Genomic DNA, 15,716 nt, shown 5'->3' with positions numbered 1-15,716 from the left:
CTAGCAAAACGGGAAATCGTATCCCAGCGGGGTTGCGTCCGGTGGCTTCACTTGCGGGAGCGGCAAGCGCGATCCAGCAATTGTCATTGAGATCAGTGATCGATCCGGTAAGTGTCGCGGTGATTGGAAGAAACGTAAACTGTCGAAGTTGACATTGGCTAGGTGACGCTAGCAGTCTCCCCATTTCAAACGGTTCAACCGTATATGCACTCATGTATATATTTACAGTGTCCTGTTGTGGTACGAGGGCAGATTGAAAAGTTTCCGAAGTGAAAATGAGAACAATATATATATGATTTAAGTCATACTTTATTTTTCGACATAATCAATCCGAAGCTCGGCACACATGGTCCAGTGTTTCTTAAGCTTTTCGATTCCCTCCCGGAAGTGACGTTCTTAGAGATCCGAAACATAACTGCTCATAGCCTCCATCGCCTCTTTAATCGAGTAAAATTTATTTTCAGTCAGAAGGTCTTGAGCTTCGGCAATAGGTTGAAGTTCGAGGGTGCCAAATCAGGTTAATACGGTGGATGGAGGAGGGGTTTGAACTTATTCTCTCAGTTTTTGCTCAGCGACTGCCCCTGACTGGGCGGGTGCATCGTCGTCGTGAAAAACCACCCGTTTCTTGACCATTCCCGATAATCTTTTTTTTTTTTTAATTACTTGTTTTACCTTGTGCAGAAGTGTTTGTGTGGTATTGACCAGTGACATTTCTACCCTTTTAAAGATAATCAATGAGCAAAATATCTTTGGCGTACCAAAAGACTGATGCCATCAACTTACCAGCCGATTGAATGGTTTTTGGCTTCTTCGGAGCAAATCCACCGGGACGTCCATTTTTTCATCGAATTTTTGTTTCTGGCGTGTAATGGTCTACCCAGGTATCGTCCGTAGTTACGAAACGTCCCTTGAAATCTGTTGAGTTTGCCTGAAATACTTGCCAACCGTCGGCTGACGTTCGGGCTCGAATGCGTTTTTGCTGCGGATTGAAGCAGTGCCGCTCCCATCTTGCACAAAGTTTCTTTAATCCCCAATTCTTGTGTAAAATATGAACAACTCCTTCAGAAGATATGCCCACTGCTTGCTTAATTTCACGCACTTTTATTCAGCGGTCTTCCAAAGCCAAGTCATAAATTTTATTCAGAATTTCTGGTCTGGTAGTCGTTTTGGTACGTCCTGAACGTGGTTCATCATTTGTGTCCGTACAACCACGCATGAGTTCGGAAACCCAAAACCTCAGGGTGGAAAAAGATTGGTGATGAGTCCCCAAGAACACCATCCAACCTGGATTTGATTTCCGTCGATGCTTTTCTCTCCAAGCAAAAAATTTCGATGACCCCTTGAATTTCACTATTATCCATCATACAAAATGTTCATCGTTGCTCGACTTGAATTCTTGTGAAAGCCAGACTTCTTAAGATATCAATCTGACATTTGTGGTCATTTCATACGAAAGGGTGGCCAACACAGCGACATAATAATATCTTGCAAAAAAAAGTCCCCTAAAGGCGATTCCGGAAACTTTTCAATCAAGCCTCGTATTCGCTGCATTGTGTAGCCTTGCTAATCCTCCGTTCGTTTCACGGCGATGAATTCCATGGGGCGCCTGAAAATATTATTATAGTGTGCGTGAGTGTCAAATACCATTGCTCAAAGCAGGAAAAATTACGAGTGTACTCGGCGTCAACTATCTCGTTCTAGATTGTCAAGGATCGAGTTGCCTCCACAGCGCTCGCGTCTCCTTCGGACGACAGCAAGTGCGAATGAGACGCAAGCCAAGATAAAGCCGCGTTCCCTCGCAGCAGTGCGGGGCTACGGCTCTGTGGAAGCTGAGCTAGCATTGACAATGTAGCACAAAATAGTTGATGTCGAGTGCTGAAGTGCGCGCAGCGAGGAGCAAGTGTTTGAAAACGTTTTATCTATCGTTGCGTCTCGTCACGAGCGGCTACGAGCAATGAATAACGAATGGGAATTTGTTGTATCTTTAAAATATCTTAGGTTGGAATGGCATTCGTTCAATTAAACTTGGGGCGAATTTTCAGAGCTCACTATTAAGCTTGATTGCCAAATAATGCTTCCGCAATAAACACCGACACTTTTTAAAGAGCATAGTTGTAGAGTTCCGCGATATAAACTATGATGCGTAAATGCCCATGGCATAAATAGAGCGAGTTGATAGATTACACGTCCTAAAGTTTAAGATGGGAATAAAAAAAAAACACGACATCAAACTAATTTCTCCGGTATATAAAACCCGAAAGGGAAGACTAAAATAAGAGAAATGGAAGCCATCTACTCTTTGTACGCATGCGCCGGGGGGATTAGCTTTGAACATCATTATCGCAAGCTATAGTAGCACGCACTTTATCCTAAAGCATTCGCTTAGAAAACTGCATAAATTAAGCCAAACATTTAGTCTTATTTCAAGAAGCACATTGAGTACATGTAGAAACACAGACAATTGTCACAGACATTGCTAAACTCATCGAATTAAAACTAAAACCTGCGCGCGAAGGATGGCTACAGATACTATTAAAACAATCTTCAAGGACACATTTATGGTTCGCTTTATAGGAGCGAGTGCCTTCCACAATCCACTTGAACAACTAGCGCCATGGAGTTCTAGCTGACTTTGCCTCCAACTGTGTCAAAGAAGCACCTAAAGAAATAAAACATAACTACTTAACACACTATATACTCAGTAATCTAAACGCTGTCTTGTAGATATCGCTCTGGTGGAATTGTAACGTACCCTTGGTGACTTGACCGGAGCAATGCAAGTTATAACAAACAGCGTCGAAGTACCACGAGATGGCTGGATACAGCATCGTGCAATGCCAAGGGCAGCAGTTTTGAAAATATGTTTCTATTGTCCCGTTACTAAAATATGTCACTGCTCAGCACGCAGCCAGACACACTGTTTTCAGATTATCCAGCAAACCCAGAAATACGTGGCAGCGCACACCTTATCCCATGTTTGCATGGGGGAAGCAACAATTCAGAATCCATGATGCTGCAAAATCACAGATCGCCTCCCAGAAGACACTGCCGAGATCGGCGACCTAAACCGCTAGAACTGCGGGCAACTCTAGCGGTCGAATGCCTTTGGGGAACTCTGGGACATGTCTCTCTCAAGAACTGCACCTGCCAGTAGCTAAGGACGTTAATGCTGGGTCTTCGTGCATCATGAGCTTGTACACATTGTCCCTAGACACCTACGCTTCATCAGCGTCCGTCTCTGTGATGGCAGGCGCGTGCCGGTAGAGCACATAATGTTGAATAATGAACAGGAGGTCGAAGGAGATGCTGATGAAACCCAGGCCAAACTTGGTAAAGTTTCCAAACAATGACGACCAGTCATCTGTTGGGGATGGAAGAAAACTAGGTTTAGTCGACATTTCACGGAACACGAAAATCATTTGCTGATGATGTCTGATGAAGTTGAAGAAAACCTTTTGGTTAAATATTGGGTGAACGACCTGTTAAACCATCAATTCGCTGTTTTGGGGGCTAGATGAAAACCACCTCCATGGAGTATAGTACTGACTCCAAACGGAATAAGGCTATAACGCGTCATTAGGAGGAGTTGAATACAGCATAAACGTGATGTTATAACGACCTTTTGATATTTCAGTTGAAAATTAATCAATCGAAGAACAGAACAAGATCATGCTACAATGACATACCTTCTTTGTCCACTTTCCTGTTTCCGTTTCATTATGTTTTGCTATTGTAATTGAAGTAATGACTACAATGCGTACAAAGAAGCTAGTCTAGTGAAAAGGCCTTTGCTGAACTCTTCACGCGACGACAAACTTCGGATTCGACAGCATAAGATAATGTACCACATATATATATGTATATGTTAAAGTTAGGTGGAAAGCATGCGGTACTTTGTATCCCTTGGGCTACCAATGAGGCATATTTTGCATACACAACGATGTAGGCTAACATTAAAGTTGTCCCTTCACGCTCAACAAGTGATGCCTCATATGAATGAGGGTTGGGACGACACAGAGTGCAATTATATGAGATCTATTTAGCATGAAACGTGTAGCGATTATAGTTCAACCTTACCATAATTATAGGCAATGAGAAACATCTGTAACATGCTCAAGCTTCCACCGGTGAAATCCAGAAGGATGTTCCCAATGCTCCAACCAACTGTGGATTTTCTTCTAAAATTGAGATAGGCCTGAAAGCAAAAACATTTATAACAGTTTTAACATTCCTTAACATTCCTCACTATACCACTATGTAGAAATATAATGCGCAATGTTTCAAGACAGAAATCAAGTTGGTTTACGGAAGCCCCCACATCTAGGAGTGAGAACTTATAATTACACCAGAAGAAAGATTTGATTTTACTTATAAGGCACAGCCAGATATCATTTAACAGGCCCATTTGTATTCAATGAATTTCTGCATTCAAATCATTGTCACTCTTTTTTCTTTTTTTTTTTTGCTTGAACACATCTTTTTTATATCGAAACCTCAACTTGCCCTGCAAAACGTTACCCAGAACCACCTATCCGCCATCAGCCAAGACGCATTTACTTTCTCATTGCAAAGCTAACAAATAAAATACACAATAAAAACTGAAGTGTTTTTTTTTTGTTCAGAAGTAAAGTCGAAACAACTGGCTGTTCATATGCACACAAAAGAAAGAAAAGAAGAAAATTATGATAATGATCATAGTGCTATTCACATAGTCAAGCCATTGGCTGTTAGTGAGCATAATGATGATTATGATGATGATGTGATGGTATTGCCATGTGGGGAATCAAGGCAATCAGCTGTCTATATAAGAATAAACAAGAAACAAATCACGATGATGACTCGATGAGGTTCTTCCCATTCTCTCGCCTTACCTGTGGTATGTACTTGATAAGAGTGATGACGAGTTTTGAATAGGAGAAAAAGTAGAGGTAGGTAAGCCACGGACTGTGTGGGTTGCCGCCGGCCACCGTGACTATGCCGAACACGACCGCCCCCGTCCAGATCACGCCCAGCAGGACACGCGCGGGGAGAGACACCCTTTGGTCCTGCCTCTGCAAATCACAAGATAAACCATTAACGAAAACGTCGGGTAGTCCGCAGGTGCGGACATAAAAGGAAGGTTACTTTAGCGGAGAATCAGAGCCGTTTTGGCGACAAGATAAAGAACCGGAGGGACAACTAGTGTGCAAGAGGTTTTCTCTCGCACGGTTCCTCGGAAACATACCTCCATTTCGATAGTTTGGCATTAGCCGAACAGAGTGCCGAAGCAAAGAACACGAAGCGAGATGCGTGAGCATATTAAGCTACGCCAAGGATTTCTTAGGCTGTCTATGACTATCATACGCGCTTTTCAAAATTTCAAAATTAGGCATAGATTATGTGGGGCCGCCATTAGTTGGTCGTGCACTTTGAGCAGGCATTGGATACGATCCCTTCGTCAGCATTCGGAGTGTACTCGGAACGAAACGCATTCCACACGAGTGCTGCGTCAGTGCTCGGCGCGAACTCGGAACCAATCACGGGCTTCACGCCGAAAGCGACAAGACCAACTAATGGCGGCTGCGCATAATCTATGCATCCTTTCACAATTTCGAAAGGGTTCTATTTGAAGAACATCCAGGAAGTCCCTTTGCAAAGAATGACACTAATGATATAAATCCTTACCTCGTAAAAACAGCACTGTAAAACCGTGATGAAAGTGGCGAATGAGGCGTGAATTCCAAACACAATGTCGTTGATCTCAACGGGAATGACTCCTGTCGGGTGCTGAAGCAAATACTCAGCCTGAAAATAAACAAAACATTTTAATGCAACGATAAATACATAACGTATTTGTCTGGTCGATGCAAAACGGTAGGGATGCAATACAAGTCTCTTGCATAATACTTTTACAATCCTGTTTCAAAGATGCACTAAATTTAATTTGAAGTCCCAATATTTGTTTATTTATAACTCGCTACATAAATAAATATAAATTAAGATTGTTATATTATTCATTCCCTACTTAATTACACTAACAAAATATTGGGCCAGGAGCGCACAGTAGCTCGAGAGATCTACTGCTTCCGTCGCCAGCTTTTTTTTCCTTTCTCGAACTTTAATGCTAAATTCATTATTCACTCTCTCCGATAATGCATGCATATATATATATATTAAAAATAAGATTAAATCGTCCGTTGTTGCTGTTTTTCACTAAGGGTTTTTTCTTCTCAGTTTTATACCCACGCCTTCGGCCTCCCGCCACCATGCCCGTTATATATATATATATATATATATATATATATATATATATATATATATATATATATATATATATAGGGTGTTTTTGCTTTTTATTCTTACACATTTGTTTGAAAAAAACCTTGAAATCTACACTAATGCGGTTTGTGCAGGTGGGTTATACGGCCAGGCGGACATTATGTGGGAGGCTAATCTTTGCGATAAGTCCATTAATTAATTAAAATTCATTAATGAACTTTTTAATTAGAGAAAATACACATAGTTCTAATTAGAAACTTGCTGAACATCATCGAAAACCCCAAATCAGCTATTTTTAGCACCTTTCACTGCAACATTAGGGCCTGATGAAGAGCGGTCCTGGCTGGGAAGGTTTTCCAATAAATACGTTTTAAAGCATTTACCTCCTTTTTACGAGATTAATATATATGTGTGTGTGTGTGTGTGTGCGTGTGTGTGTGTGTGTGCGTGCAATTTACGTCGATTTACCCCTCTAAATTTAGCACAGACGTGATCAATTATGTTAATGCTGCTACCGATTTTATTGAAGGCGTGTGCAAATTATTAAATCTCACCTGCACGTCTTTACTGAAGAACATCCCAATGTTGAAGAACGAGTATGCCAGGAAACCGGTCAAGTTGAGCCCAATGAAATCGAAGCTAAGTCCCACAACACTGCAAAGAAAACAAAAGTCAGTCTTACCAACGTTAAATACTCCATTTTTGGACTGACAGACAGTATGTAATCTTTAGTGATTTAGCGCACAGTAGCTCGAGCACGTAAACCTAATGCTTCCATTGCTTGGCAAGGAGATGCTGGGTTCGTTCCCTAACACTGCCCGTTTCAATCTCGATGAAAATTGTACTCGCGTGCTTCCTTGTATCACTATAGTGCAGTGAACGTTAAATACCCCAGGCTCGCAGAACCGGACACACAAGGGCAGGCTGTCCTCATCCTCTGGTACGCTAATTTCGTGTTCGTTTTTCCCCAGTGGAAACTGCTTAAAACAAATCATTCTTTTTTTGACGGTCACAAGTCAAGTTTTTATGAAATTCGTCGTCAAGAAATGCATGTTATCTACGGTATGAATATTTTTTGGTTAGAATTAAAACTGGTGGACAGAAAGATTAAATCGTGTCATACTTGTACCTTAACTCCTCTAGATCAAAATAAAATGGAAATCGTTCTACAATTATGTTCTTATTTGTCTATTCAGTGCCTGCACAGCACTGTTCACACCCATTACCTTGTGCAACAGCGGTCCGCTTTTGCACTCAACAAAAGTATATTATTGAGGGTTGAATTGCTGTTTTACTCTCAATAGGTTTCTACCGCCGCCAGCGGTTAGTGATGCGTATAGGACAAGTCCAGCGCCCCCGATATATTGTGTTTGTAGCCACGGAACCCCCCTCCCCCCTTTTTCTAAATACTATGAAGGGCACATTATCTATCAACTACCGACAATCTGTTTAAGGACACAAATAATGTGTTGAAATAAAACCATACATTTTACAATGCAGACAGCAACACAAAAAATAAATGACGATTACAATCCTCTGTAATGCCGAATTAAAGCGCAGCTCTTGAGGAGGAGGAGGAGGAGGAGGGAGGGTACGGAAGGGAAAATATGCCCCTCCTCCCACACCATACCCCCCCCCCCCCCTTGTCTGCTGCCCTTTCATTTAGCAAAAAAATTTCAATAAAAATTAGCGAAAATTTTCCAGCTAAATTTAGCGAAACGTTTCTCACTAAATTTAGCGGGGAAACTGAATTGGTGTTGAGGTTACGTGACGTCAATTTCCCCTCTAAATTTAGCAGCAAATTTTCCCGTCGAAATGCAGCAACAACAATTTTCCCACTATAATGAGCAGGAAAAGTTCTCCGCTTAATTTGACGGGGAAATTTACCCCAATGCAACGCGCGTGGTTCCGCAGATGCCACTCAACACAGAAACGGGCGCCTCAAGAGCAGTGCTCTCAAGAAACATCTGCAGGCAAAAGCGAGTTACGATACAGGAGGGGTCGCAAGAAGAACACGATGACATCCAAATGACGTCATAATTACGCACCCTAAGGGGGAGAGACGGATCTACTTCTGCAAACCTCGAGGTTCTCCGACACGCTTCCTTTCAAGATATCCTACTGAGTAAAACATTTTTAACGAAAAAAAAGACTCGCTCACACTTAATGAGGCTACATTTATTTTCGATCCAACAGTGCAAGACCTGACAGCCTTCAAGTGTAATTTCGGTAAAGATGCATGTCGTACTTATAAGCCAGTTGCACGAGTGCTTACAACTACGGCGCATCGTAACGTCACACTTTCGGATGAAGTTTTCATTGAATCTGAGTTCCCAATTTCTTTGTAAACAATACGACGAAGTCTCCCGTTCCAACGAGACAACAAATTATTTCGCCGTAAATATAGCGGAAACAAAAAACAAAACAAAAAGTGCCAGTTCCTTACAGATTTCTGTGGTACTCCTCACAAGTCATCGAATTTCTTTTTTAAAGTAATTGTATAATCATTTTATTCCCTTTATTAAGTACTAATCACAAGAGCAATCTCATTCATTTTGAAAGTAATAATATTACTTGTAACCGTCACCATTGTCACTCCCTTACTAAGGGCGCCCTTTGTTTCAAGAACTTACTTATCAAGAACCCTCGAACCAAGTCTACGCGGAGCGCAAGTTCGTCCGCTTCTTGCACAGGGGCTGCAGTGACGTCAGAACGCCGAGCTCCAGTTGGCCCTGATTAGAAGGATTGTGAGTAGGCCTCAAGACAGCTAGCATCGATGTCTAACCACTATCCCTCCAATCAGTGCCAATCGGAGCTCGGCACAATTCTGACGTCACTGCAAGCCCTGTGCAAAGAGCGGACGAACTTGCGCTCCGGATTAAAGAGGACAGTCTACCGAAAATGGTGCATTTTAAATCTTGGTAGTTATTCTAATCCACTAATCGACAGCACAAAATGGCTTGTTTCCAAACCGTCAGAATCATATGCCGTTTCGAAAATCCAAAGTAATCGGAAAAGTAACGGTTATTTTTTCCCGTAACGGTCAATTACTTTTGCTTTTAAATAATCAAGCAATCTAATTGAGTAGCTTTTAATTCAGAGTAATAGTAATCAATTACTTATAAAATAAAAAAAGTAATCGATTACTTTTTTTCTGAGTCACGCGCACAAAACCGCAGTTGTGGTGTCCTGAAAATTAACTGCGGCGCCAGGCGAAGCGCCGCTGACTCTGGTGCCCACAGACCACACACAATCACACTGTACTCCAATTACGACTTCATGAGGTGTCACACACAGTACCACGAGCCGTCAATGTGTCACGGCGAGGTACCGAAAAAAACGCGACGGTGTTACGTGACGCAGGGAACAGGCCGCGACCTTCAGCGAGAAAATTTCCAACCCCTTACTTATAACTTCGTTTCAGCCTAAGTCCAGGCGCAGCAGACGCTACGAGGTAATGGTACCGACCAACCAGCGTCAAAAACGCAAGTCACCGGGCCTTTTCTGTTTATGATTGCTTCAGTGATTATAAAACACGTACAGAAACATGACGAACACCATGAAGGTACACTCTTAGAAAAAAGGGTCAGTATAGTCCTCCCTAAAGGGAGGAACGCTCTTGACACATATGTTCCTTCAGAAAGGGAGAAACTTTCGTCCCTTCAGCAGGGGAGGAAACGTTCCTCCGTCGACTGCATCTCATTATGGCGGCCACGAATCGAGCAAATCGAGCTCGGTAAGGCTTAACGAGAACACTAAGTCCATTGCACGAAGCGAGAGGAGCAGGAAATAAAAACGTAACACGAGCTTTCCGCGAACTGTATTCATTTCCGAAGTTTCTTTACCCCTGCAGGTAAAGAAACTTGCGTTTCGAAAGCATGCAGTCACTCAGTCTTCTCATCGTCAGCACTGCGATGTTCAACGGAGACAACCGGCACTCAGTTCGCGCACTTTATGTCCTACCTTTGCTATTCCTCGAGCCACAATTCCTTCGTCAACCGTTGCGTCAACCGCACATCACGGAGGAGTGAAAATCATTCGCCCGCAAAACCAAAAGCCGCTCTCAAAAAAAAGCAAATCCGATGCAACCTCTTGGCTTATCTCAGCACGGTAACACGAAATTATGGCGTAGCCGCGTAGCGTAAAAGGATGTTAAATCGCTTGCCACCAGATGGCAGGGTCAAGCAGAGTAATCGCACGTAGCTAGGCTAGGTGGCGCTAGGTACCGCCCAATTCATGTTTTTACAAAAAAATATTTTCATTTCCTCACGCCACAATTGCGTTTCCTTTTCTTCGGAATCTCTAACACATGTAGACACGTTGCGCACACTACAAACATCAGGTCAACATATATTGAACGCGTACACAGGCATCGCACATACAGACATCAATACAACAGCACACTACCCCGATCACTACTACCGAGCCCTGCGTTTCCGCCTTTTATAGTGGTCGTTTTGAACGTGTGGAATTTTTCGGTGACTCCCTAAACAAAAAAAAATATTCCGAACATGTTCATTTTTTCCCAGCAATGTCATACATCTGAGGCTATTTTTAATGGCTCAGGGGATGAATCTCTTATTAAAAAGAAGACGCTCGATCATGCCATAATTATTTGAAAGCCAATAAATCGAGCCGCTCCAATGTGGTTCTAAGCCATGAGTTTGTTTTCCCGCATGGCCCTTCGTAGCCAGTATTTATATTGTAGTGTTCGTTTTTCTATTTGTGCTGTTCGCGCAAAGCTGCAATTGCCGTCTTGAATTAATCTCTGTAGAGCGGATATTCACTCAGCTGGAAGTGATGCTTCACGGGCACAGAAATCGCTTTTCGATCAACTTGAATGCAGTCAAAGCCGCGACTTCCGACAACTGTTAAGTGTACGGAGCTGCGCCGTTGCGAGCTCGAAAACATCTAGCGCTCATCCCAGCGCGCCACTTAGAAAGCAGTTTCTACAGGAACCGTAATATATTTAAACAGTAAAATAAAGGATAGCGTTTTTTGTTTTTTTTCGATATTGCCTGTCTTTTTTTTAATGCTAAACTTCCATTATAAACATACGTACTTTCCGTCATACTTTCGTAGTGTTGTCTTTTCCCCAGAGCGCAATCGCTCTCGGGGACCGACAGTCACATTGGCCACTGTACGATAGGAGCTTACCGTTCAGATCAGCGTTCCAACATGACTATCCACACGTCGATCGGCTGCACCTAATCCGACAAGTGGTTTTAAACTCTTTAATGTAAAGCGGAATGTCATCCTGCGACACCCCGGCCCCTCCGATAACGGCCCGACCAGCGGCATCAATGCCCGACAGTTTACGCCATCTCATCTTGTTGTAACACCACTGATACGCGAACACACGGTCACATCGGCGATAATTCCAGTCTTCTGTTCACAACCCACAACACTGCCATCACGATGTCGCTGACACGAAGAAATACAGAACCACGTTGACGATGTTGCTGACACGCAGAAGAATCACGTTGAGCGCCGGTTGGCACTCGGCACGGGACAACGGAACCGAACTCAGCACGGAAGGCACCCAGGCAGCCGACAGGAAAATCTGCCTTCCTTGGACGCAGTTCCCGCGATTTCCATAACGTCGAAAACGTCGACACAGTTCCTCGTGGTTTCGCTGCTGTAGTTCCGCGTGTGTCCCGCAAATTGGAGACGGCCGTCTTACCCAGTGTATGTAGCGCTGCTGACACTGCTCCGGAACTTCGCTGTTTCTAGCGGCTTCGTTAGCTCGTTTGATAAAATTAGTGGTAAAAACGTCAATGCAACCGAAATGTTCTGCACGTTTGGACTAGAAGACGGAATTACAGGCGGCCTTTGCTGCCGCTGAAGCTCAATCAACTCAACATTAATTTATTAAACAACGTGCGCGATGTGCTCGAAAAACGAAACCGAAAGAAGATGGGTCGGGAGGGCGAAAGCTTTCTCCGGTCTGCCTGGAGGAGGAAAACGCCTCGGAGAATAATAAGGACTTTAATTTTCCTTTCATCGGTCTGGGTTTGTTTATGTGTGTTTTGGTAAACAAAAATTAAAAAAAAAAAACTTTACAAAAAACAAAAAAAAACAAAAAAAAACTCTTTTCTGGGGATCGAACCGTTGACCACTTGGTCAGTAGCGCGATGTTCTACCCCTGCGCCAACTAAACAAGGAGGAACTCGCCCTCCTCCTTTCGTCTGAACTGCCGTTCCTCCCTTCTCTGGGCAACTTGTACGCAACAAGGAGGAACAGTCGCTTTTGCTACCTTTCTCCTCCCTTTTTTCTTAGAGTGTACGCTATGCGGAGAGCAAGTCGTCTGCTTGTTACGCGAGGGTTGCGGTGACGTCAGTACGACGCCGAGATGTGATTGGCTTTGATTGGAAGAATAGTGGGCATACCTAAATGCTAGACGCCTTGAGGTCTACCCACTATTTTTGCTTTCAATCAGCCAATAAGAATCCGGCGTTCTGACATCATCGGAACTCCTCTACAAGAAGCAGACCATGATGGTGCGCTATCCGGAGAGCAAGTCGTCTGCTTTTTGCGCAAGGGTTGCGGTGACATCGGAACGACGCCGAGCTCTGATGGGTATTGAGTGAAAGGATAGTGGGTAGACCTCAATGCTAGATGCCTTAAGGTCTATCTACTATTTTTTTTTTTCAACCAGCCAAAAAGAACTTGGCGTTCTGACATTATCGCAACTCCTGTGCAAGGAGCAGACGAACTTGCTCTCCCCATTCATGCCCCCTGATTGATCCCACAGCTTGTAGCGTCGGCTGCATCTGGACTTGAGAAGAAACAAGGAATAAACGTCATCACCCGGAATCCCATGTAAACGCTCGCCAATAATACGACTGTTGCCATAAGAGAGATTAAGTCGACACGAACCTTTTCCTTTTCCAGTTGAGGAAGATCTGGGGATAGAAGGACACCGACCAGGCCACGAAGTAGATCCAGCCGAAGACGGAGCTCACGACGTCTATCCAGTTCATCTTTAGCACGCTAACACGCACAAAAGCATCCTTGGTGCTGCAAGAAGAAAAACAAGAAGAAAAAAAAGCTTTAGAATGAAGTTAAGCGCGAGACACATGGACGGCAGAATCGTCCGATCCGACGTCCGATCCGACAGTCCGAACGCCGCTCCGAATCGCCGCACGCGACAGTTTGAGACACACGCTTCCGACCTTGCATGCGACACGACGATCCGTTCGGCTCCGCCCAGGAGATCCAAGCGCCCCAGCGGAGGTCCGCGTTCACAGATCTCTGGTCCCAGATTGACGGTTTAACTCACACGAGCCAAGTTAGAAGCTCGTTCTCGTTAGCGCGTGCATTCTTTGCTGGGGCCATCTATTTCGAATTGGTCAGCGGGATCCACGAGTCCGGCTTCCCGTCGCCCTTCCCGCTTTCTTATTCGTCCCCCCAGACCCAGTACGTCATCATGACGTTTGCGCTAGCTGTGCTGTCATTGGCTGGACGCATCCGACAATCCGTCCGCCATGCGAAACTATCTGGCGCGTTGGACGCACGTCGGATCGCCGATCCGACGTCCGAAGCGACAAAATTTTTCGAATCAGGCAGTCGTATTGCCGAATCGGACGTCGGATCGGATCGATTTTTCGCGCATGTGTCTCGCGCTTTCCACTACACGTTCAAGCAGTCTCAGAAAAGACAACAAACGGCTACAACCCTCTCTTCACATTACGTTGGCATCCATATTCTACACGTTGCCCAAGAAAGTAATCAATTGCAAGTGCAATTGTGCAGCTTTCAACACTTTTGTAATGAAAAGTAAAGTTGAAAAATTGCACAGTACCGAACGTGGCGTAACCGCCGCCCTTTCCCCAATCCCCTCTCTCCACCAACTGTGCCACACATGAAGACGCTTACAGCGCTCCACCTCGTGCTCCTCCTCACTAACGTCATGTGACTGGACACCACCTGACGCCATGACGTAAGTCCGTGACGTCATACAACCTGGCGTGACCTGGAGCACGTCATGTGGTTGTGCGACTTGTATCGGCACCAGCCACATGACAGTGTGACCTATACTGGCGCCAGCCATGTAAGCCATAACGTAACCCATACCCGATAGTGGCGTCCCGCTCAATTATCGGGAAGCTAGCCCACTAAATATAGCTATTGACGTAGCTTACTTGTCATTTGCCATTTCCGCCAGCTAAACACGGCGACGGCGACACGACAAAACACAAAATGATCCGAAATTCGCTTACATGAAAGTGAATTATTTATTAAAAAAAAAAAAAAAGAAGGCAAACAGAGCATCAGTTCAAGCTTACTCGATGCTGGCGACGGATGTGTTCAGCAGGACGGTGGCATGGCCCGCCCTTTTGGCCGTTAGGTTAACCCAGAAGTTGCCAGCGTTCCTCAGAGAAAAGCTCCTGCCGCCCGGAAAGTCGACGACGTCAGCACCTTCAGGAACGGTCACCTCTACGTTCACCGTATCGTTCGGAGGAGCGCTGAAACGAGAGCATGTCATTATAATTGAGATGTGCGTATGCTTATACAGCCGAAAGCTTGTCAGCCAATATGGACGTCTGGGGCCTCAGCTGTCGATGAGCAATTCAGCCAGTGCGGTACACCCGCTAGCCTGGGTCTTTAACGTGCGCCACGCAGTAGTGGTACACGACCGCACGCCGGTACGATGCTCATCCAGATGGAAACGGGCAGGGGCAACACTACCTAGACTTTAAGGTTACTCCACTTTTCCTATGACGTCATGGGCCCGGCAGTCAGGTGGTGTTGGGTTACCTTACATCTCTATTAGGGGCGAAGCTCCTTAGAGTCTAGCCTTGTCCGTCCGGCGTCCGTGCTCACATCGATCTTGGTGGCGCTCGTGATCGTGCTCGTGAGCTCACGTGCTCACGAGCACGTGAGCACGTGCTTACGTGCTTGTGTGTGGCAAAGAAATATTACGAAAAAAAAAAAGAAATGTCTGCGCAGTCGACAGGATTCGAATCTGTGCGGGGAGACCCCAATGGATTTCTAGTCCATCGCCTTAACCAGTCGGCCACAACTGTGGGACGCGTAGGGGGCTCTGAGATATGGTAGAAACTCAAGAGCTGGGGATGTCATGGTTGAAACGTTGCATGTAGCCGCTCAACGTCTATACAGGAGAGGGCGCTGCGGTCAAATGCTCAAATGCGTATATAGACACGTTCCATACCACACATTCTCTTTCTGACATGGACGAAAACGAACGGAAGGCTCGGCACGCTGCGGCTCAGCGTCTACGCAGACAGGCACCACCAGAGCTTCGCCCCAATCAACATCATTCACCACGTGGAGATGCGGTCATTTTTTTTTTCCAGCCGTTCGACAATGGCGGCAGAGTGTATGGCCTAGTGCCTTTCGTCGAATTCGTTTTTCAGTTTGGAGTGATTTCTGATCGAACTAGGGATCATGCGCACGTGACAGCGTGTGCTGTGGTGTGCAGCGGCGTAGACTTT

At 44.8% G+C, this 15,716-nt stretch overlaps 1 protein-coding gene across 1 annotated transcript in view; it reads right to left on the bottom strand.

Annotated features, from left to right (window-relative positions):
• Positions 1-293: 293 nt before the first annotated feature.
• Positions 294-15,716, bottom strand: part of LOC115332803 (cystinosin homolog) — a 26,535-nt gene continuing 11,112 nt past the window's right edge. The window contains exons 4-11 of the mRNA XM_040213822.3: positions 14,547-14,726; positions 13,138-13,278; positions 6,813-6,912; positions 5,665-5,784; positions 4,872-5,051; positions 4,078-4,195; positions 3,220-3,361; positions 294-1,606 (exon numbers count right to left, since the gene is read on the bottom strand). Coding sequence (XP_040069756.2) covers positions 1,564-1,606; positions 3,220-3,361; positions 4,078-4,195; positions 4,872-5,051; positions 5,665-5,784; positions 6,813-6,912; positions 13,138-13,278; positions 14,547-14,726 — 1,024 coding nt within the window. The 3' untranslated portion in view covers positions 294-1,563. The remainder of the gene's footprint in view (positions 1,607-3,219; positions 3,362-4,077; positions 4,196-4,871; positions 5,052-5,664; positions 5,785-6,812; positions 6,913-13,137; positions 13,279-14,546; positions 14,727-15,716) is intronic.

The sequence above is a fragment of the Ixodes scapularis genome, unplaced genomic scaffold (genome assembly GCF_016920785.2).
Source record: "Ixodes scapularis isolate PalLabHiFi unplaced genomic scaffold, ASM1692078v2 PGA_scaffold13__105_contigs__length_92229423, whole genome shotgun sequence".
NCBI classification, from domain to species: domain Eukaryota; kingdom Metazoa; phylum Arthropoda; class Arachnida; order Ixodida; family Ixodidae; genus Ixodes; species Ixodes scapularis.
Note: the sequence above shows the minus strand (reverse complement) of the source record. Positions and strands in the feature narration are given on the sequence as shown.